This window comes from Hypomesus nipponensis, chromosome 28 (genome assembly GCF_054491055.1).
Source record: "Hypomesus nipponensis isolate SF chromosome 28, ASM5449105v1, whole genome shotgun sequence".
In the NCBI taxonomy this organism is placed as follows: Eukaryota; Metazoa; Chordata; class Actinopteri; order Osmeriformes; family Osmeridae; genus Hypomesus; species Hypomesus nipponensis.
This window is the reverse complement of record NC_140388.1, coordinates 4,531,509-4,555,951: the sequence shown is the minus strand read 5'-3', so window position 1 is coordinate 4,555,951 and position 24,443 is coordinate 4,531,509. Positions and strand designations below refer to the sequence as shown.

Below are 24,443 nucleotides of genomic sequence, written 5' to 3'. Positions count from 1 at the left end.
TTGAATTTGCATTTTGAAATGGTGATACTTTGATGTTTAGTTGTGTCATTTTGAACAGATGATTATAGTTCAAAGAACAAATGATCTAAGGTGAATGTGTATTGTATCCAAGCAATTGAAAATTGCGTTAGCGTTTTGAAAAATGTGCACTTGGATCATCAGTTGTGAATTTTGTGTCTAGAGTTTTGTAAAAGGACATCAAGGTTCTGAAATTGATGTCAAAGTGATTGTAAAAAACTGTATTACCTCTTACCTCCTACACATTTCACTCCATGTACTTTTCAAGACAAGCATTTTATGTCATAAAACAGCATGTAGCCTACAGTTGTGGTTGTACGTATAGGGGTACAATAGAGACCATGGTGGCTTCCATAACATATTTTTCACGTGTCAGTCTTCGTCAAGTAATCGAAAACATTACAGTAGGCTAATTGGAGTCCATGGGAATTGTGACCCTGGTGCCCGCACCATGACATTGCACCCATGACGGATTCATAATACTGCGCTCGAGCAGTGCGGAATCCGACAGGGGCCCCGACACTGTCCAGAAGAGCCTAGGTGTCTGCCACTATGTTAGACGGACTTTGACACGCTTCTCACTGTTTGGTAGCTTGCATTCTCTTTGTCTCTGCCTCGATGAATAACGACAGTGTGCAGCGTCTATCTACCGTGTTGCCGCTCAATAGTTTGGGCAATGTGCTGATGTTTCTCTTCAGCATCTCGCTGGCAACCGTGATTATTTTTCTTAACGTCTCTGTCTTCTTGTCGATTATGATAAACAGGGCGCTGCGCAATGAGAACCGCTTCATGTACATGCTTAGCACCTGCTTCAGTGACATTTGTTCTGGTGTTTCCTATTATTATGTTGGGGTTCTTGATGTGCGGGACAGCTATGACTCATCAAATAGAACTTTCTACATCGCACCCACGTTTTTAGGTCTGTCCTACATGGCCATTCTGGCGGCCCAAGCCGACCGGTATCACGCCGTGTCGGCACCTTTTAAGTACTCACAGAGAATGACTAGGAACAGAACTTTGCTGGTTATCTTAACCTACTGGGTCTATGCGTTTGTTATAGTGGCCGTTAACAATCTGGTGACGGTTGGAATCGCCAAACGGGTGACTGGTATTGGTACGTTTGTGGGTAACATATTCACGGTGATCATCATGATAGGGTTGAATATCAGACTGTTCTTAATAGCAAAATTTCAGTTGGAGAGAGAGCACCCCTCGGCAGAAACAGAGAATAAGCGCTCCTCGGTTTACCTCATCATAGTTGTAGCTGTGTTTTTCTTATGTGCATGGTTACCAATATTCCTGCACATCATCGTCTGTAATTTTGTGGGCTCCACGTGCTATGCATTTAAGAACGAAGGAACGGACCCTCTCCGAATTCTACCCCGAATAAATGCTGTTTTGACGCCGCTCCTGTATGTAAGAGGGTGCGCAGGGCTCAGGGCTACGCTGTTCGCCAAGATCTGGAGATCTTTCCGTAGGAGAAGGTGCGGAAAGGATGCTGCTGTGAGCGCATAAGCGACCAGATTGTTCCTATTTACTGTTTTTTTTAAAAAACCTAGCATAGGTTATGTTAAAGGCTATTGATGTGTATTTGACCGATTCCTAAAATGGATGGTTGAAACAGAATTGTAGGACAGATTCTCTATCCGTATAGCCTATCCACAGTGATCTGGATACTTATTTACGAACGTCCATGTAAAATAATTTAAAATGTAAACTAATTTTACATCAACGATAGTGCAAAATTTGTTTAATCCTATTTTGGATATTGGTATTGCATATAAAGGATAGGCTACAGACAAGCTCCTACCTGGGGGTTGTGAATATGTTTGTAAAAAACAACAACAAGAACAAAAACATTGTATCGGCATTAGGATATTAAAATGTATAAAAATATTGAAGTAGGCCTATTCTGAATAGCGTACGCTAATGTAACGTATGTTTTTGTATCATTTTCAGCGTGAATCCTGGTGCGCAAGGATCCGTTACTAACAGACATCAAGTTCTGACAGGATTGAAGACGTGATGTCACAGAAAAAAACGTTGAGGATGGCTCCAAAAAGTAGATGAGTTATTATTATTTAGACGTAGACCTACTTTTATTTGAACACGTATAGCCTTGGCCTTACTTTGACACACATTTGTATTGCTTCATGTTTTGGACACAAGACAAATGTTTGTCAATGTTTGTCAATTATGATTATGATGTCACTGGCACTGTCACAGGAAACGTCTGGTAAGCCATCACTTTATTTTAATGTGAGCCTATTTTCTTTTATGTAGGCAGAAGTATAGCCCAATCAGCATGTAATAGGCTAGGCCTAACTGTTGCTCCTGCAATTCTGAAATTATTATCAAAACAACACATAGGCTCACTTTGAATACTAGGATTAAAGTTAAATGTTTTGTTTAGAATGTGTACATTATTATCTTATAGGCTAAACTCGTTATTATATTAAATGGTCAATCAATCATTCGAATAAAGTTTATGGTCTTTCAAATATTGCCTCCATAGAATATACTATTATGAAGACATATGTATCGTCAATGAAATGCCTTTGATGTGATTCAAAGATTTATTTCGGGGTGTGAATTATAAGGAAGAGAACGTTTGAATTTAGGGGCCCCGCCAATGAGGCAGACGTGTCCATTGGATACCTTCAACGTGCACATAATGCGTGCCTATAGGCCTAGTCACCGGATGCAGTTTTCATGGCAACCACCCAGTGTCAGGAGAGGTCTTTGGCTTGGAGCCATAACCAACTCTCTCAGACATCCCAGGAATGTGCTCCATGGCTGACCCGTACTTCTTGTATTATTTGCTTAACGCATGGAATCCCGTCCAGGACTTCCAATAACATTCGCCATAAGTCCCCTCAATATCCTCCCTTCTCAACCATCCATATACTGTACCATCAAAATTGTTGCAGATTTCAGTGATTGACTGCTTTCTTTATAGTAAAGCAGATAAAGCCGACTGTATTGACTTGGCACGCTAGACCACCTGTGATACAACCCACTTATAGGCCTACAGACCATAGTGCTTTTTGGCTACATGTTGATCATGGACTCGCTTGCATTTGTCAATGTATAGACGAGTGGCTCAAGAGGGAGGAAGATATCGCAGGCAGAGCCAGTGACAAGAGGCGGGGTCGGAACATTACATTACTTCCATTTAGAACATCTGGTGCTAGAGAGATCTGCAATAACCTTCTTGGCTCTTCAGCGGCCTTTCATGTGTTCATGGAGATGAACATGTATGTAGGATATACATTTTAAATAGTAAAACGTTATAGTAATCTAAAAAGGCGTGCTCATTCTAGCGATGATTGGGCGAGTAAGATAACAGATAACAGCCGTTCAGGTCTAGTCCAGACCAGACCCCCACCCCTCGGCTTGAGGCATCAGCCCCGGTGGATGTTGGTGGTAGCCTACCGTAACTCCAGTCACTAAACATATCCAAAACGATCTCCCACAATAATTTGTCTTCGATTCTGGAACCTGGCTCATACTACTAGCTTTTTCATAGAATCATTTTTTTAAGATTTTTGCTAAATTTGAAACCAATCCGAAATGGGTAAAATAGCACCCCATGTATTTGCTTATGTCAAGAAAAGTTAATGTGCTCGCGGATACGAACAGGGCACGAGCACAAAAATGAACATTAGCCGATAGCTGATTTACCTGAGCTGAATGAGCACAAGGAGAAATGGCTTAATATAGGCTACAGTTCACCTGCCTTGCAGTAGCCAGTTTTTCAAATGGTTGCACACATACATGACGGTTGTTTATAGTTTATTTCCGTTATTTTAAAGCAGATTTAACAATTTTGTAATGAATGTTATTATGTTCATGGCATGACAAACGTAATTATAGGCTATAGGCCTAATTAGTGATATATGTTAAGGGGTCATTAGATTGTTGACATGTTCTTCTGTAGCAAAGACGAAGATGGATAAATCATGTCTGATAACCACAATATTGTTAAGGTTATGCAACGTTATGTCAGTTAACACCACCATGATGGCATTAACAATGACAGTAAACTCGTAATAGTAAAGCAACTCTCATCATAATAGTAACATTAACTTAGCTTTCTTTGCCGAGCTAGAACAATGAAGGAGCCAGATATTCAAGTTTACAGTTTCTTTAATCCGACACAATTTACTACTTAAGTAGTCATACTAAAAACATGAAGCAAAAAGCACAACGTAGGCCTATGTGGTGAGTCTGAGTCATATTTGGACCATAAAACATGAAGCAAAAATAACAATGTAGCCTAGCCTATGGTAGCCTAAGTCTGAGCCGTATGTGGAACATATGTTCCATCTAGAATAGGCATATTTCTAAAAACCAAGTGAACGGAATGTGATAGTATACAGTGATAGTATTGATTTAGATTGAGTTTGCGTCATACTGATTCTTATTCTGACTTTTACCCCATTCTACAAGTTTTCTGACTCTAGTGCAATGCCTTAGCTCACGCGCTCGCAACCAGATGTCGCAAAGTATGACGTATATAGCTAGTAGCAAGCATGCACGAGTCTCAGAGCCAGGAACAAGGTGAGTCACTGCTCTGCGCAAGACCGGACGAGCCGAAACTGGAAACATGGCGCCGTCTGTTTCACGCTCTCGTTTGCCTCACTGCGCCACTGAGCATTTTCCATGGAAATAAATGGGGACACCATCTTTAAAGGGGTCATTGAATTTAAAACTGAGTTTACCTTGTCATAGTTGAATAACAACCGTTTGGTGGGTATAGAGGGCATACAGTGAACCTCAAAATCTATTAATACCTCTTTCCTATTCAAATCTCAAAATTTGAAACAGCCGCTGTAAAACGGGCGGTTTCCAAAAAGCCACCGAGTTCACCTTATTTGGCTCTGGTCTGTACCTTTGTCATGCTCCAAAATGTACATAGACATCCGACCGTATGCTCATCAACTGCAAGCAGTAAGTCTGATCTTGTGCTAACAGTTATTAATGCTAACGTATCCTGTATCTAGGCCTACCATAGGTAGAATGTGCGATGATTTTGTTTATTGGCAATGGGGCGTTATTTCATTTTCCTGACAGTGTTTCGTTCAAAAAAACATTGTGTGCTGTCATGTAAATCTACAATTCACGATGCCTGTTTGGCTATGTTGTGTCTTTGCTCCGCAACTTGTAAATCAACCAATCAGCGCGCAGCTCATCTAAATATTAATGAGCATACTATAAAATAGAGAAAAACTATTTGTTTCATTCTTGGGCTATTTCACAGGGTTGCATAGAACAGCACCCAGGCCATTTTCAGCCCAACCAATGTTACATACCCTATTTGGAGACCTTAAGGAACAGTGTGAAATACCCTATAAAATCAGTATATGACCCCTTTAAAGAGCAGTCTCGCTGTGTCTACTGTAGGGCATATGTAAGTCTATGGTCTCGTCATGTCATGGCGCCATATGCCTATGGTAGGAGCCTACCTGGGACAGCCTAGCCTACTATAACATACAGTAGACCTAATTATTTTACATCAGAAAATATTTATTTAGGTTCGAAAACTTAATTAACTATCTAAGACAAATGGTAGGCCTATCGGGGCTGGAATACTGGTGTGACCCACTAAAGCCGTAGGTTACAGCACAAGACAGGACAAAAAATCCCCTGGCGTTTGCATATTTTAGACTATTGACAAAAATCGAATGAGAGTGTTCATTATTGTCTCAAATCAATAAAGCACGTGATAAAACTGTCAATCTAATTGACACAAAATACTTTGGACCGTCCCTGTAATTAAGGTAGCCTATCACAAATATCACATCACAGAATAACATGCGTGTTATAGGCATATATTCCATTAAATTAATTGTTAAAGTTACAACAAGCATATAGGCTACACGTGAAAGGTGTGAGGGGCAGATATAGTCTATTTTGTATTGTGATCGTGAGCGCAAGTTTATTGATCACTAAATCCTATATTCTGCAAAGGGGAATGACTGTTTTTACGCCGAGTTGGCAAGGGGTCTCACTGGTGATAAATCGATCAGTCCGTATACCCTCATGTTACACTGGGGAGGAAAGAGCCCATGTTTTCTTCCTCTCCTCCGCTCTTGGTTGGCTCATCGCGTTGGCTTCTATTCAGATTTGGGTCAGGGGTGAGGACGCTTAACGTCACAAGCTTGCAACATGGCGTCCCGAAGGCTGTGAGGTGAGCAAGAGGATGGAAAATTGAGAACGCTCCTACCGATGTATTAAGGTACCAAGTTTGCATTTCTACCATTTTTCTGTACGTGGTACTATGTCAGGGTCCTAGAAAATTGTCGGTTTGTTTAGGATTTATTTCTCATCAACGGAAAAATCACAAGGATTTTGGTTGTTGCGCTTGCTGGCCATCGCGTGCCAACAAAAAGGGGTTTCGCCTGTGTGGGCTGGTGCCTGTGTTGCCTTTACCAGCCTGCTTGGCAAGATATACGCTGGCGATATGTCTGCATGCACACCTTAAACGTACTGTACTGTAGTCGTACTGTAGCCTTATTCAAATTCGGCCTTTATAAACACTGCATTGTTTACATCGATGTATTTTGCCCAAGTGTTCTGCCTCCGTAAACGGGGTCTATTTGCGAACGAATCCTGGGCAAAGTAAGCTGGCAAAGCTCAGTATAGACTGAACTGGAAGAAAGGAGCTATCGTAACCAGTAGGCTACTAGCAGCATGTCGACACCATTTCTCCCCATGTAGCCTATTGACTTATTTTTTCTTTCTTTTTTTACGTTCAATAATTTCGTCGACATAGGCCTACACAGCGCAAGACTTATTGAATGGAATAAAGCCTATGTTGAAGACCAAAATCCAAATTGGCTTTGTATTCATTAATGGAATTAGCTAATTGATGCAGGTAGTGCTATTGGATTCTTGATTGCATCAGAATTCGACACGAGTAATAATTGTGGCGTGATTTAGGCTAAATGTAAAGTCTTCATCAGTTTGAGTCGAACTAATTGTTTCGCCGACTTAACTACAATAATGCCAGTTTGCCATCTAGATGGGCCATTGTTTACATGTTTTAGCCAGTCGTTTGGGGATATCCCGTCGATGTTTGTAACGGACGCTTCTCATCTGCGTCTGTGTTATTGGAATTAGAAAATTGTCCATTTGAAAGTTTGTGTAGGGTACGATATGTCGCTATAGGGTGCACGGTAAACAGCCTAGCTAGTAGCCTGTGGTGCTAGGATGTTCCTGTGAAACCAAGGTTCACAGCCTGCGCCACATCGATTAAGTTGTAAAGGGCCTAATCAGAAACTACACCAGTGTCTATTTAACTCTGTCTTTACGTTTTCCTTTTTTCTTTTTTTTTTATAATGCGAGGCTCATTTTCACATTTGATAGAACATTTGTTTTAATCTGCAAGGATACATTGCAGTTTAACCCTGTCATGTCCTGCTCTAAGCTGCTGGGTTGAGGTAGGGTGGTTGTAGGGTGTGTTCAGGGGCGAACCCGGCCTGTCTGTTCAGGTGACCAGTTTCTTTAAGTACCAAGGGGCGCGGAGATAACATGGGCCTGGAATGTCAGTTATGTGGATTCTGGGTAAAGCTCTCGTCTTCATCGTAAACTACCTTAGTCTGGGTGTTCTCTGGGCAGCATTTCTGGTTGTAAATGTTTAGCGATCGTATTTAACAGGAATAATTTGATTATTTTCCAGTTTAGGTTAGTCATAGTCACTCTGCATTGTAAATCGGTCTACCCTATCTTTTTTAGATCAAACAAATATGTTTGAAATCCTGATTGGCTTTTTTTCACTGCATCCATGAAGCTCTTAACAAAAACAGTTAATCAAGCCTCATATCTCGGTCTCTGGTGTTAAAAGGTCTATTTTGACTCCTGTTGATGGACTGCATTGCTGTAGTGTGTTGATCAGAGGGAGGTTAGCTGGGTGTCTGTGTTAACAGCAGTTAGTCTGAGAGGAACCTGTTCTGATTCTGCAGACACCCCTCAGGTTTGGGATACCAGACACACCCATGGAGGGGGTCGAGAGGACTGGGGGAAAACCACACACAAATGGAGGAAGGGGGGGTGGGGGATGTAGGGTTTGTCTTGTACAGTAATGGCTGCCTTAGACAGACCAGGACAGCCAGGACAACACAGTCCAGCCTGCATACTGCGTGTGGGACAGGAATTGAGAGGAAAGGAGCGGGGCTCTTCTTTGAACAAGAGGCGGCAGCACATCTGGGTTATGGGGCGACTGGACCCCCCCTTCTCACACACACAAACTGAGACGTTCACAACTCTTTTCATTCCTTCACTCGGTGGGGGGGCAAGCCTCTGTTTGTGGTGGCCTTCTCCCTGTTGGTGTTAAACAAGGCTGACCTGCTTGCTTCCAGATGCCCCCTAATTGGAGGGGTCTCCCCCAAGCTGCAGCAGGGGCACTGTAAGTTATGTAGCCCCCTCCCTCCCCCTTCGTCCAACACTTAAACACCAGGGTCACTGCACCTGCTCACACCAATTTATTCTATCTGATTCTGTAGAGCCAGATCAGTCCTTAGGCTCTGTTTACACTGGGTTTGAAAATACATTTTGGTGATCCTAACACAAGTGGACAGCCGGGACACAACGCCATTCACACCTGTGTGAATCGTGCGTCTGCAAGGTGTCCCGCTGTCCACTTGTGTTCTGATTTTGTCACTGCCTATGTCACTTCCACTAGAGCAAGTACTGACAAGTGCCAGGCTTGTTTCACACAGGCTAATTGAGGAAACCGTTTTCTACAAAAAGCTTAAAAGAATGTGAAGAAAAAAGGTTTAAAATAACTTGTAAAGGCTCTTCCAACTTTTTGAAATGGGTTGGTACAAAGTAATTTGCAACTTGCAAAAGAGGGCAGGGCAGGAAAGGAAAGGAGGAATGTTAGAAAAGCAGTGGCTTTTGCATCCTGGCTGGAGATGCATCAGTATACATAAAGGCCTCGGTATACTCCAGTTTCGTACGTGTAGGTACATACGCGAAAGCTCCGCAAGCAGCTTTGTTCACATACTCCACTGCGTCTTTTATGTCAACACGGATGTTTCAAAGCCACAAGGAGGCAGGTCAGCAACAAAACACCACAAAATACGTTGACGACAACTTCAGATTTTGTACAACTGCAGGAACCATGGCGACATAGGAGGTATTGTTAACGTATGTCTTTACGGCTAATTGCGAGACAGCTATTTAAAATTGACCTCTGTTGTGTACTACATCTTCGCTGTGTCCTGATTTTATCTTGCAGCGCGTCAGAGGAACTTTGGTATACTGCCCCACGATTTCGGTTGGTATTGCACATTGCATATGCATACATTTAAGGGCCAGGGAGACGTGCACAAAGTACACACCAAATGATCGCTGGATGCATGTGGAAGCCATTCAGTGTATTTGTTCAAGTACTTAGCGTGAAGTATATTTTGGCCTTAAGCGTTTACACTACAAAACGCCTGGTCGGATGTGTCCCACACACCAGTGGTTTGAGTGATTGGATCAGTCTGCGTCGTGGTGGTCGTTGTATTTAGCAATGTCCACTGTGATCTGATAGCCCAAGATGCATTAAAAAACGTAACGGTTTAGACTGACTTGATTGTCTGACTAGCCATTAAAAGCATCTATCTGCAAATCTGCAACGCTTGACCAATGGTACAGGAGTGGTCCATAGGGATAAGGACAGCAAGTCAGGATAACTAAATACGAGCTGTAGCAAATCACGTTGTTCTGTGTTACAATGTAGAGCTCATGTGTATATAGAAGATGCTTGTTATGGGAATAAATCTTTGACCTACATACAAACTGGTGATGGTTGTCATGTATTGATATTGAAGGGAAACTGGAGCCGCATTGATGACAACAATGTGTGGGCACGCAGGGATGTGTAGGATTTCTGTAGGAGAGCGTAGGCCTCGGTGTGTAGAATGGTTTGATGACTGGAGCCTCGTTGCTATGTGTTAGAATTTTAGACCAGCTTTGCATTGTCCCCCTCCCCCACACCTCTTACTGACTAACGCAGACACACACACACACACACACACTGTACCTGCATACAACACCACACACCTGCCTCCACCCCCCCTTTCTCTCTTCTGCTCAGCTCCATTTAGACTACTCTACCGGCATGGCATACACATGTTTATGGTGCCCAAGCATACTGGAGTGTTGTCTGGCCTTTTCACATGCTGGCACACACCTTGCTGATGTGACTGTTCTAGGACACTTCACCTAACAGGTATGGGAGCTTGTCACCTTTCAAGTTGTTCAAATTCTCATTTGTGACTCACTCTCTAGCTCTCTCTGTCTCTCTCTCTCACATACGTACATACAAGGGATGCACGATATTGAATTTCAGCCGATATTTGATATGCCGATATTTACAAGCTCATTTTGGCCAATTGCCGATATATACGCCTCTGCTTTTTAATTATTGAACTCCTGTACTACAATTAATCTATTATGATGGGGTACTTGCTGTAGATAAAGGACATTAAAAACTTGATTTGTATCATTTTAGAAATAGACATTCACTCATGAAAACTATTGAAATGATTTCAAACATGGCAGAATTATTTATATTTTCACGTCACAATTTTTATACTTGAACAGTACTTCCTTGAACTGTAACAACTACAGTTTCCTTAAAACTGTGTTGTTGACAATGACACGCATTCTATGCCGTTGTAAAATCCAGCATAACCTTTCAAGTTGTCCTCATAACATAACATTCCATATTATTGCTCATCGAATATTTCAAATAAAAGACGTTACAAAGTTACACGGTAGCAAGCAACCCCTAGTCGTAAAGAGAATGGCAGAATTTGTTGTGAATTTTGATTTGCTGGGTGGGCTGACGTTTGACGAGTGGTGGGAGACTATTGACAGAATGGAGGAGAAAGAGTTTTAAAAGACCAGGCATGCAGAGAAGACAGGCTGAAATTGAAGCGTTAGCAAAGGCAAGGAATGAAGCCGGCACTATAAAGACGATATGGGCCGTCCACTGTTTTCTATCTGTTGCTTGGCAATGATTTATGTAGGAACTAGACTTTGTAGTGGCGGAAGAATGACGGTTTATTATTAAACTATTTTGTTTCTTAAATTTGATTGTTTTCATTTATGAAACCATATCAAATATTTGTAGTAACAGTTTTAGAAAAATAATAAGGCCCGCGAATCCGTGTTTTGCGCTGATTTTAGAACAGGTAAGGGGATTTGTTACGCACGACGCGACGGGCTTATTGCTTGATTAAACCAGAGAATGTCTAATATAGAGAGAACCATAGAATTATATATATCTATGGAGAGAACTGCCACTCTCGGGAAACTTCCGGGTTCTGAACTGGTTAAAGTTTCATGTGAGGCCGCTAACGAGCGAGTGCAGAATGAATGGAGGTCTATGGAGCTATACCCCTCAAAATCCACTTTACTCAGGATATAATTTTTTGTCTAGTCATTTGAATTCGAAAGGGGAGGCAAAAAAATACACACTGCTGGCTGTTAGATTTTTTTAAAGTCGCCTTTCTGTTCTAAAAAGCTTTTGAAAATGTAATTGACGTCATACACATCGTACGACCAGAGCTACTGCTTTACGGCAAGCTCTGGTCACTTACTTTTTTCTCTCAGGGCATCGACAACACAGCTGACAGGTTAGGCTCTTCCTGTCAATACACATGCTAGAAAGAGTTTTGGCTTGCTAATGTTGTTGCTTATGTTGCTAATGCTCTGACATTCTGATTCCGCTTCGGATGCCATCAAGCGGGAGCTCTGGTCGTATCAGTCCTTCACTAACCAATCAGCATTCATTAGCAGAATGCTAGCGTGTTATAGGCAACAACGACTCACCCTGTAAGAAATCGAAAGGACATAAATACTCGTTCATTCAACTTTCGACCTATAATCCATGTTGAACATGCAAAAACTACAATCAAATCTGAGATTTCTTAACGACAATCAGGCAAAATAGTCAAATTTAGCCGTTTAGCTCCATAGACTCCCATTCAACATGCACTCGCTCGCGATCACTCCCAGTGGAACTCTGGTGGAACTGCAACCAAATTCGGTACAATGGGGCTTAATAGGGAGTGGCAAGGCTCTCCTTAAACAAGCTCTGATTAAACATTTGCTTCGCTTGCGCATAATTTGCACGTCACCTTATCGGCCAGGTACATCTGCAGAAAGTTTAATATCTGCAGATGCCGAAAATTTTTTGAAGCTTTTATCTGCCGATACAGACGTCGTGCAGATATTATTATACATACATACATACATACATACATACATACATACATACACACATACACACATACACACACACACACACACACATGGCATCTCAGGACAATTGTAACTGTAACATTGATCAAATATAAACTGTGGAATCCAATGGTTATTCCTATTGCCATGATAGCATTCTAACTAGTCAGCACATATCTACAGCTCCTTGGCTGTTGCACCACTGGACTTTGGCTCACCTCTGGCCCTGATTCCCCTCTCCCCCAGCCCACCCATCCCACAGCTTTTCCCAAATGTCCTGTGTTTACATCATACACAAACACACCCTGTTGGCTGCTGAAGAGTTCTTTTGATACTCAGATCGGTACTCACTATAAAGATCGGTACTCACTATAAAGGCTGATCAAAATAGACATTTTCTTTCTTTTTTTTCTGTGCACATTGTTGCCAATGGTCCTTTATCTCCTAAAACATTTTTTTAATAGTCTACAGTTAAAATGTATAAAGAATGTTTTATTCTGTTTTAGTAATTTATTATTGGGCAGGATAGTTAAATTTTTATTTAATTTTTATAAGCGGTTTATCAATAACCCAGCATAGGCTGCTATGGTTTTTGTTGCGTCTCTAAAAAGCATCTCTAAGAAAGAGAGTGGAATATGTTAAACATGTTTCCTGCCACTAAATAAACAAAAAGTAAATAAAAAGTTGTTCATGATAATTCATGATATTTTATAATCTCTTCATTGTTATACTTAATATACATTGTTGTTAAGAATAGGTAAATAGATAAGGAATGTACTTTGGCAGGAAGGTGCATATATGCAACATGTAGGTATCATAAATCTTGAATAGTGGTTTACTCGTCAAACGATACTAACTACTAACGGTACAAGGTCTAACTAATACTAAGGGGATGTAAGAATTTAGAAGAAAAAAAATGGTGATAGGTACTTCAGTATCGGCCGCTGCTTCTAGCGATCGGTGAACGCCCCCCTAAACCCTGATCGGAGCACCCCTAGTGTAAGATCAGCTCCCAGAAGAAGGGAACAGAAAGGATGTTGATGTCAATCATATAAGTAGACTGATGGTTGGTCAGGCCTGCAGGGACCCATTTTGTGGACACAGAGAAAGCGTGGTAATGTGACTGCTACAGATAATACCCCTTTTATGTGTCAGAAGAGTCATTGTCTTCATTACAGTCTGAGTTTTAGGGTGTGTGTTTAGTGTTGGGTATGAGTATTACTGGGTATGGGTAGGATACCGATGCCCTACTGCTACATTGGGAAGGTCACTGTATGTTGTGACTCCTAATAGCTAGTCTCTCTTACTGGTACGGTCTCTAGCTAGCATCACTGGGCTGGGACAGCCTCTAGTTAGTTTCTCTCACTGGTAGCCTCCTCCTTCTGGTAGCCTCCTCCTTCGCTAGGCTGGGCTGGGACAGCCTCTAGCAAGCCTCACTGAGCTGGGACAGCCTTCAGCCTCCTCTCATTGGCTGGGACACCCTCTATCCTCATTGGCTGGGACAGCCTCTAGCCTCTCTCTGTCGGACAGCATCTGTCCAACCTATCTCATTGGCTGGAACTGCCCCTAACCTTCATGCTGATCTGGAACAGCCTCTAGCCTCTCCCTCCCTGATCTGGTTGTGGCAGACTGGGTGGTATGTGGAGCCATATTTGGTCTTAGAATGTCAGGTTTTTCTGTAAGGAATCATCTTTGGCCTCCTTGAATGGCAGCGCACCTCTTTCACCCACTGCTTGTAGTCTGCCACATCAGAGATAGATGAGTTAGTTAGAACTGGGTTAGTAGGCCTGCCCTGGGTAACAAGGCCTGTCCTGGGTAACAAGGCCTGTCCTGGGTAGCGAGGCCTGTCCTGGGTAACAAGGCCTGTCCTGGGTAGCGAGGCCTGTCCTGGGTAACAAGGCCTGTCCTGGGTAGCTAGGCCTGTCCTGGGTAGCTAGGCCTGCCCTGGGTAGCTAGGCCTGTCCTGGGTAGCGAGGCCTGTCCTGGGTAACAAGGCCTGTCCTGGGTAGCTAGGTCTCTCCTGGGTAACTAAGCCCAAGGGTGTGGTTTATGGGGGGGAGGTAAGCCCCCAATATTCAAATGGCCACAATGTTTGAATATTATTATGTTAGTTGAACCCCTCCAATGTTCAAACCAAATATATGCCTTGGCTAGGCTTGTCCTGGCTAGCTAGGCCTGTCCTGGGTAGGTAGGGCTGTTTAGGGGTAGGTCTTTCTAGTGAGGTTGGTCCTAGGTAAGATTGTATACGTGCATTTAGTAAAAAATAAACGTATATTCCTCCCTATAAAGACTTGCTGGCAGGATTCAAAGGTAACACTCCTCAGTTGCCAAATGCAGGTACATTTAGTTTTTGGCAAGTAAATTGAGACCAGCAGTCGCCATTCTAGCCGGCTGAAAACAAGCAAAAACTCTCAAAAGCTACGCCCACATCATTTGGTTGACCAACCCACCAACAGAGCGAGCTGTTTTTCCTATGTGCTCTGGAGAAAGCTGATGATTTGCTGTCATTGAGTCTTCTAGATCTGCTGTACTGAGTGTGTAGTGTATGTAATTGCATTAGTCATCAAACCACACAAAATATTATGTCATCAGAACAGATGAATCAGACGCTGCCGTGCCCCAGCAAATATATTTCTACATACAGTTAATGTTACAACGTTTATACTACTACTATACGACATACTACTGCAATATTGATTGAGAATCACATATGAGATAATACACAATAGTAATATTAGCAAATTGATATTGTAAATCAAAGAATCAATTTATTACTTTATTGCCGAGGAGGCTGTGAAAATGTACCGGTCAGATTTTCTACCAGCCTCCTCGACAGATTAGCCTAAAGGTCCATTTAGACACTGCCTGCTGGTCTCTCTCCTTTGCTACAGGCCTATTGGTGTGTCCTTCTCTGTGAAGCCCTGATGGTCTCTTTCCTGAGCTGATTTCTCCCTTTTTCCAGTATCAGGGAGCTATGGCTACACATGTCCCACCAAGGCTGCATATAGATCAGCCATAATCCATTAGCAGCTCCCTGGAATCCTGGAGGGGCCAGTGAGAGAGGGCGGGCGCTTGGGTGGGCAATGGGGGTAGGAGAGAGGGATGATAGGAGGAGGGGGATGGGGAGGAGAAAGCGCTCTTTTTTTTTTTCCTGAGCTGGCTTCTCTTCTCTGAGCCCTGCCCCCTTTTACTGGCCTGCTGGAAAAGCCTATTGTATCCCATCATGAAGCCTGCAGATGTGTGTGTGTGTGCGTGTGTGTACGAAACAGTGAGAGAGACCTGGTTGATGTATGGTTTCCTGGCTGGCATCACAGCAGGGCCCACTCTCTTTGCTTCTGTTTTATTCCCTTCCTCGCTCTCTCTCTGGCTCTCCTTACCCCCCCTCTCACTCTCCCCCTCTTTTCTCTCTTTCTCTCACTCCCCCTCTTTCCTCTCCCATTCTCTTGCTCCCCCTCTTGTGCTCTCTCCCCCCTCCCCCCCCTCTTTTCTCTCTCTGGAGATGAGTGTCTGCGGAGAGAAGACAGCAGATGACATGAACCACGAGATGACTGCCTTGTCCACACCAGTGTTAAGTGTTACACCAGACTTCAGAACAGCTAGATAACCTAAAACTTGTGAAGCAGACTGCAACACTAAACCCCTGAGCTGGCGGATATTCAGATCACACTAGCTATCTGGCTTGTACCACTGTAAATGTGCATAGTGCTACTAATGTTCCAAGATATTCACACCCATCACCATGTAGCATGCTACCATTTTGTTATTACTGTGCTATGTTGAGAAACATGTCGTTTCTCAACAGTGTCATCACTATTGCATCACTAAACGTGTCATCACTATTGCAACTCGCTATCGGGGCAAACGCTGTCCTTATCAGCATGTCTTTGGTAATTGTCTATCTTTTGGCACCTGTAAAGGCTCTTTAAAACTAGAGTAATTGTATATGTTAAGTGGTTTTATTATTACATGGTAGTTGTTGTGGTGTGCAGTTGTTGTTCTACTTCAGACTGGATCTGGCTCTGCCATGTTACATAAATAGCAGTTAATCTGTGTTAGCAGTTTGCAAAGGTTCGGATGGTTTGTTTTCACTATGACCCAAGCTGCACTCTGCATTACAGCTTACAGTAATCTGCTAACACTATAGGCTCTGCTATACTCTGCTATACTTTGTTCTTCGTCCATGTAATGGATCCAGTGTTGCTGTGTGCTATTCTGTATTCTGCTGTGCTCTGCTATACTTAACTGTACTATACACTGCTAAACTCAGTTTTGCTATGCTTTGCTATACTCTGATGTACTCTGTTCTTTGCTATGCTCTGCTATCCTCAACTCTACTATACTCAAACTGTGTCAAACTGACCTCTGGCTAGTTTGGGGTCGGAGTTCACAATCCTGCTTGAACATGCTCCTGGTGTCTGAGGAGGCCATATCTAGTAGACTAGTAGTAACTTGCTCTGGTAGCTCATTATGCACACTATGCTAGTTCTAACCCTCCTTTGAAGTTCTACACACACTATGCTACATCTACTCTTGTAGTAAACTAACTGGACTGAAATGCGTCTTGACTGTTGGGTAGTGTTTGGTCCCCGTGTCTGTTAGAATTATAAGTAGCCTACATGTGTGTAGTGTGTAGTATGCAGTGTAGAGTGTGTGTTCTTGTCCTGTACCAGTTACAGAGATCAGGGGCCGTATTCACAAAACATCTTAAGGGTAAAAGTAGCTCCTCCCTCGCCGATTTAGGAGAAACCCCCCCCCCCCAAAAAGTAAATGGGCGTGTTAGCCCTAATTTTAGGACTCATTTTTTACTATTTAGAGTATTCCACAAAGCATTTTAGCACTAAAACCAGCTCCTAAATCTGTGAAATGTTAGGGGTAGTCGAGAGGACTCTGAAGTCCCTAAGATCAAATCACAAACAATGCTAAAATGTCTGTTGCTGGCCATCCGCCTTGGAACGTTAACATTTTAGAAATATTTTGTGATAATGAGCTTTAAAAAAAGGTATTGTCGGGTATTATGATTGTAGTAGAGTTAACAGGGATGCAGTCACAGGAAAAAAACGACAGTTTAGCGAATAATAGGATGATAGGATAGTGAAATACGTAGCATATGTCAGGCCTATCCTACTTTATCGTAAATAGCAAGACCAGCAAGCATTATTAGAAAACATGAGTTCCAAACAACCAATATATTGATCTACAGTTATTTGTGGGTCTCATTTTGGTGCTTTTTAAAACAGTCACTAGTTAAATAGTATAGGTGTTAATAGCATAACATCTAAAGTGGCTCAGACAGAACGTCCGTTTAAAAAAAGACACATTCCCATCGTAAATTTAGGGAACTTAGCAGTGCCTATAGTTAACATAATTCCCCTGGCAAAAATGTTAAGTGCAAATGGCCTGTTGGTAGCTAGAATCGGCTGTTAATTTAAAAAATGTGATCAACCCTTGTGGGCTGTCTGATTGTGATCTATTAGGTATCATTTCAATTTTAAGTATCGTTTTGGTATCGAGTATTGTGATGCTAAACTTGGTATTGGTATCAATAGTCAATCATTTCAATCAATAAATAATCAATAATTTTTGTATCGTGCCAATACTAGAAACAACCCAGTAACACCGGAGATCGAGGTTGACAACTCTACACTACCTGGCCACAGGGAAAATGCAGCTATGCAGCGCAGACAAACTAGGTATATCTCAGCCATCCGTCAGTAGAACGCATAACATTGCATCAAACAATAAGTCCTCTGCAGTTCCCACATCGACAATTCATACTCCTGCCTTTATACATATTTGCTATTTGTTTACGAGATGCACATGTAAGAGACTGAAAATTAGCTAAACATATACTTTTGAATTTGTGATTAAACCAATAAGTATTGACCATCTTTATTTCAATATGGCATAACATTTATTTTTAAAACTTTTGCATATCGCAACATATCTCGTTCTTCAATATTTCTATGAAATCATTGACAGAGGTCCATCTCCTATTGCCAATCACTGTGGGCATAGTTAGAATGTTTTAGGAGGAAACTCTTAGCTAAGAACTTTTACTGCTATTTAGGATGACTGTTAGTGGTAAGATGAAATGTTTTGTGAATACAGCCCCAGTTACATAAGTCATAAAAGTCCACTTTTATGATCCATTGGGTCATTGCTGTGGGTGAGATCAAAACAAATGTTCCTCAAGTGCTTGACAGCGTTTGTAACTAGTTTTTGCCTGCAGTCCACTAGTGCAGTACCCGTTTGACTACTTATTGCAGCTCAGCATGGCAGCGAACACCTTTATAAATATAGCTACAATTAGGTGGCCAAGCAGGTCAAATGTCCAAGAAAATATTTTTGACATCCTCAGAAGAGGGTTCTTAGTTCATGCAGCAAGTTTGGTGTGAATACATCAATGATTTGCTGAGATACGTCCCAACTTCCTGTTTGGCAGGTCTGCGGACGAATACGATTGGTTGTACCGAGCAAACGGTTTCAAAAATCCATGTGATAACTTTTTTGAGGCTTGGTCTGAAGATAATCCCTTCTAAATTTGGTAAAGATTGGACACACTTTGTAGGAGGATTTTTTCATGAATGGCGGCTGCATCGAATCGTCTGGTATCACACGTTTTCATGTGTCACACACTTGATCTCCCAAGATATCCTGAAACAAAGGAATCAGTTAATAAAGGCAAACAAATCAACAATTATTGTCCAAAACACATTTTTGCTTCCTGCGGCCACTCCCTGTGGTCACATGACACCAAATTGTTTGGACATCCTCAGAAGAAGGTTCCAAGTCAACATCCCAAGTTTGGTGTTAATTTCCCAAATATTTGCTGAGATATTAACCAACTTCCTGTTTGTTTGCTTTGCTGCCAATTTTGATTGGCTGTAAAAAAAAACTTTGATAATTTGAGTGAGGGTTGCTCTGACGATGATATGAGCCAATTCTGGGGAAGATTGGACAAGAATTGTAGGAGGAGTAGCGAAAAAACATCTTGATCCAGGGAATCCAACGGTACCACATATTTGAAAATCGGCCATACGGTTCAAAAGATACGTGTGTAAACACGTCCAACGTTGACCCATTGGTGGCGCCAGCTTGCTCAAATGGGAGACATGAAACTTGCTGACAATAGAGGGGACTGTCCTTAATGAGTGTGCCAAATTTCACAACTTTACCATACGGTTCTAGAGGCTGTCAAAGACTCCAATGGCGGAAGAAGATATGTAATAATAATAATAAAAGGTAGAAACACTTAAGTGGCTCTGCGGCTTCGCTGCTTGGCCACCAATTATTTCTCATGAACCACTCATCCATACATCTTCACAATTGACACAATTGTCATTGGGTCCTGATGAATACACCCGCCAAATACAGGGTGGAGATAATCAAGCCACAGGCAGAGATTCCTGCCCTGGTAGTTAGATAGCCTCTGGCATTTAAGCGAACTTTCTTGTCTGCCCGGCTATTTCTCTTACCCAGCCCCCTCCCCCTCTTCTCCCTCCTCCTTTCCCTGGCCCAGCTCCTGCTTAGATCTACCTGCTCAGGTGACACCTAATCCTTCCCCCTGGCCCTGCTGTTCCCCTGACCCCCCCACCCACAAACAATGGGGTAGGCTGACTTTACCATGACCTAATGGATCTGGGTGTGGGCCACACCCCCACACATGCCATCTCACTGAAACTAGAGTTTGGCTTTGGGGCTGTGTGTGGATGGGGGCAGGGGGCTGTGTGTGTGGTGGTGGGAGGGAGGAGAAGAGTCACAGTAGAGGAGGTAACTCAAAGTGTCTATTTGACCCTTTCTTCCCCTCCACCCCATTTGCCTTTGTGTCTGAACAGTGGCATGGTGTACGGTTCAGAATATGAGCTGTTGCATGTCATAGTTTGTCCTAAAAGGAGGGGAGGGAAGAGGGTAGGAGAGACCACAGTGGCTGTTGGGAGGATTTTGCCATGTGATTTCCTGTGGCATGCTGTGGCCATTTAGAAATGTATTAATTTCCCCTCACGTATCACATTTGCAAATATTATTATTCCCTGTGAGACCAGGGTACTGGGGCATTTTTGTTACTCCCGGTAAGACCAGGGTACTAGGTAGTATTGTTTCTTCCTGTGAGACCAAGGTAGACATGGCCAGCTCATCTTGTATCTGTGTTCTTTGTTACATTTACATTTATCAGACGCTCTTATCCAGAGCGACTTACAGTACATTCTCCCCAAGGCAAGGAGTGTCTTTTCCAAGGACATAACATAATTTTGCACCGTCTGGAATCAAACTGGCAACCTTCTGATTAATAGCCCGACTCCCTAACTGCTCAGCCATCTGACCCCCCTTTTATTATTCATGGTTCTTGACTCTGGGAGTACCATCCAATGTGGCATAACTTTTAATAGTCATATACTGCCATTTTGTTGTTGTGTCACTGGTTTCAAAGCACTAACGCCCTCCCCTTTTCTATTTTCTCCTCTTCAGCTTCAGGTGGTGATCGTGTAGGAAGAGAGAGAAGGAAGGAAAGGTATAAAGGAAGGAAGGTAGGTGGAAATGGAGCTGCCAAATCATGCCAAACAACTGCTTCTGCAACTGAACCAACAGAGGGCGAAGGGCTTCCTGTGTGATGTCATCATTGTGGTGGAGAACGCGCTGTTCCGCGCCCACAAGAACATCCTGGCGGCCAGCAGCATCTACTTCAAGTCCCTGGTCCTCCACGACAACCTCATCAACCTGGACACGGAGATGGTCAATCCGTCTGTGTTCCGGCAGGTTCTGGACTTTATCTACACGGGCAAACTGCTGTCCTCCTCCACCGAGCAGGGTAGCGAACAGAGCTACAGCGCCCTGCTGACGGCCGCAAGCTACCTCCAGCTTCACGACCTCGCCGCTCTCTGCAGGAAGAAGCTGAAACGTGGCGGGGGGAAGCCCCTCACTGGGAAACCCTCTTCCCAGGCCGCCCTTGGGAGAATACGCATCATCAACCAGCGCCGGGCCTCCTCAGGCCCCCTCAACCACTACTCCGTAACCCCATCCGATGCCGACCAGATGCAGCCCGACGACGGAGTCCGTGACAAGCTCTCGGACGACGAGACGTTCGCTGGGAACAATGGCAGCACTGGGGGGAACAACGGCAGCAGCAACGGGAACCTCAGCAGTGGTGGGGAGCCAGACCTGGGGCTGGACTTGTCCAAGAAGAGCCCCGCCTCTGGGGGGGGGGCAGCGGCGACGCCCTCAGCCCACACAGCTGCCATGAGTCTCCCCAATCTGCCTCAGTGTCCACCACCAACAGTGCCTCTCTGGACGACTCTTCCACACTCCTGACCGGCCTGGACGCCTCGGGCCCTGAGCCCATGGAGCTCACTCCCACCCCCAGGGCACCCGGAGACGGCACCCCCCAGCCCCCCGGACCGCAGCCCCGCAAGAGCTCCCGCCAGGTTGCCCGGAAGAAGGAGTGGCCCAAGAGGGAGTTGTCTGGCCTGAAAGCCGAGGACAGAGACAGGCCCCTGGCCAACGGGGTCATCGTGGGCCCCAAAGATGGCCGCTACTCCAGTGGAGGAGCAGGAGGAGGAGGCAGCAGCAGCAGCTTTATCTCAGACCAGTCCTTCCAGTGCAAGGAGGAGGAGGAGGAGGGAAGGGAGAACGGCCAGGAGCATAGCGATGAGAGCGGGCAGAGCGACGGGGAGAGCGGCGAGACAGGTGGAGGAGGAGGAGGAGGAGGAGGAGGGAAAGGAGGAAGAGGTGGCAACCGCAGAGCCAACTACGTCTACCGCCAGGAGGGCTTCGAGCCGGCATTCGGGGACAACCTCTACGTGTGCATCCCCTGCGGGAAGGGCTTCCCCAGCTCGGAGCAGCTCAACGCCCACGTGGAGTCCCACACTGAGGATGAGCTCTACATCAAAGAGGAGGCCGGCGCCTTCGTCAAAGAGGAGGAGGAGGAGGAGGAGGAGGCAGAGGACCTCTCGGCTGCACCCGCCGCACCGGCATCTGCCTTCGGAGGCTGCGAGCCGCGGCCCTTCAAGTGCACTGTGTGCAGCAAGAGCTACAAGGACCCGGCCACCCTCCGCCAGCATGAGAAGAGCCACTGGCTCACACGGCCATTCCCCTGCAACATCTGCGGCAAGATGTTCACCCAGCGCGGCACCATGACGCGGCACATGCGCAGCCACCTGGGCCTCAAGCCCTTTGCCTGCGAGGAGTGCGGCATGAGATTCACCCGCCAGTACCGGCTCACCGAGCACATGCGGGTTCACTCGGGCGAGAAGCCCTACGAGTGCCAGCTGTGCGGGGGCAAGTTCACCCAGCAGAGAAACCTCATCAGCCACCTCAGAATGCACACCTCGCCCTCCTAGGGGAACCAACAAGCCAAAGAACCCTGGGAACCCAAACCGGGGGGGAAGAAGAGAGACGGAGCTAGCTCTCCCCGGTTTTCGTCCCGCCTCAAAAAGCAAAGAAACATGCACACATACACATTTAGATATGCACACATAACATTTTGAACACAGCTGTTTCCAGGACTGCATTTCTCTGGGCTGAGTGCGTGCTGTCACACATGGCGATCAGGGTGTTGTCTTGGTGTGACGCACGTGTGCACGCATACGCACACACCTCTCTCTCTGGCCCACCTGATCACTGTTATTACCTCTAGCCACACACACACACATGCACACACCGTCTCCAGTCTGGGATTGCTGCGTGGAGTTTTTAGTGGCCCCAGCTCTGGTTTATCAGATTGTCCAGTCCTCTCAGGCCCAGCAAGTCCAGACGTCTGGTGGCGGGCCCAGCCGCTGTCCCAACAGCACCTCACCACACGCAATAATCTGAACCTGAACATATGGTTGTGTTTGTAACAAATCAGCTTTAGCTCCATGTAACAGTGGGGACGGGACAGGGGAAAGGGAGGGGGCGGGATGCATGTGGGTTGTAAGGGGGGGGGGGGGTGATGGGTGGGGGGAGTGGGGTGGGGTGGTGACCCTCTCTGTGCTTTATCTGACGCGTGAAGGGGGTTTCTGGTGGGTGGAGGGTGGGATTGGATGATTCTGATTATTCAGCAGTTACCTGGGGGCAAGGAGATGCCCCCCCCCCCCCCCCCAGGTACGAGGTCCAGTCAAATAACTTTTCTGTGAATGTTTCAACTGGAAGCTTTGGGGATTTTTCTTCTTGGAAGGGGAGGGAAGGGATGGGGGGGGGGGGGGGGGGGGGGAGGAGAAGAGGGGAGAGAGAGGTTGGTGAAAGCTGAACGCCATGCTCAGTGGGTACGTTTATTTTGTCTGTATAGCTTTCCTCCCCTCACAAAACAGTTAAGTCTATTTGTATAGGCTTGAGATTTCTCTACCTCGGGTGACTCTTACCAACTCTATGTTGATTAGTTGAACGTACCTATGTAATTAATTGTATAAAGTGTGTAGATTCCAGTTATCTTACACCTAATGCTTTAACCTGCCCATCTCTCAACACAGGTTTTTAATGCTTTTAAATTTTAAATGTTATAGCATAGTTTTTAACAATCGTTTTTTATTGTTACAGAGAGCAGAGATAGCTTTTGCGGGCGCTGTATTCAACACACCCCCACCTCAAAACGTACTGTATCCTCCTTGCCTCCAGCAAATAGTGGTTAGTTAGACTAGATGCAGTGTTCCAAAGATCGTTGAGCTAACTAACAAACGTTGCTAGACAAGTTCATAACCAAAGTTATAAAAAAAATATGTACTTAAGATATATAGCATACTAAATTATTTACCTTTTTTTTTTTTTTTTTTTTTTTTTTTACTGTATAAAAAACAAACAAATTATTAATTATTTTCTCGTTCCATACAAAGAAGTCCTTGCTTATGATGAAATCTTGACCACTGACTCTGGAGACTCAGGAGAGATTCTGTGTTTGCAAGGAAAGCTTGTGGTGATAGGTGGGCGGGTAAGAATGTAAACTTTACACCAAAAGAAATGTAAAGTTTACTATGTTCCCTAAACATTTTCTCTGTTTTTAAGGGGTCCTTCTCATCACTTTATATTCCCTAACTTAAAAAAAACAGGACTTGATGACAGTGTATGTGTTCTGTTCAGACCAAAAAAAGAAAAAAAGATTGAATCTATAATCATGATTTTAATGTGAAGTTCTAAGTTTGCTTTGTTAGATTTTATTATTTTTTTGAGCCAGACTTGTGAAAGCTTGTATAGGGGAGAGGCTGAGAGGCACTGGA

The 24,443-nt window shown here is 44.2% G+C and overlaps 2 protein-coding genes across 2 annotated transcripts; both read left to right on the top strand.

The window, feature by feature from the left end:
- Positions 1-584: 584 nt before the first annotated feature.
- LOC146219575 (uncharacterized) lies at positions 585-2,477 on the top strand. The gene is made up of 2 exons (XM_084695204.1): positions 585-1,502; positions 1,978-2,477. The coding sequence occupies exons 1-2, from the start codon at positions 637-639 to the stop codon at positions 2,042-2,044; spliced, it is 933 nt and encodes a 310-aa protein (XP_084551330.1). The 5' UTR covers positions 585-636; the 3' UTR covers positions 2,045-2,477.
- A 3,685-nt stretch (positions 2,478-6,162) lies between these two features.
- On the top strand, positions 6,163-23,158 carry LOC146219574 (hypermethylated in cancer 2 protein-like). Its single transcript, XM_084694996.1, is given in 3 exon segments — positions 6,163-6,211; positions 20,728-21,468; positions 21,471-23,158. Coding segments are annotated over 2 exon segments (1,797 nt in total). The 5' UTR covers positions 6,163-6,211; positions 20,728-20,796; the 3' UTR covers positions 22,596-23,158.
- Positions 23,159-24,443: the final 1,285 nt, after the last annotated feature.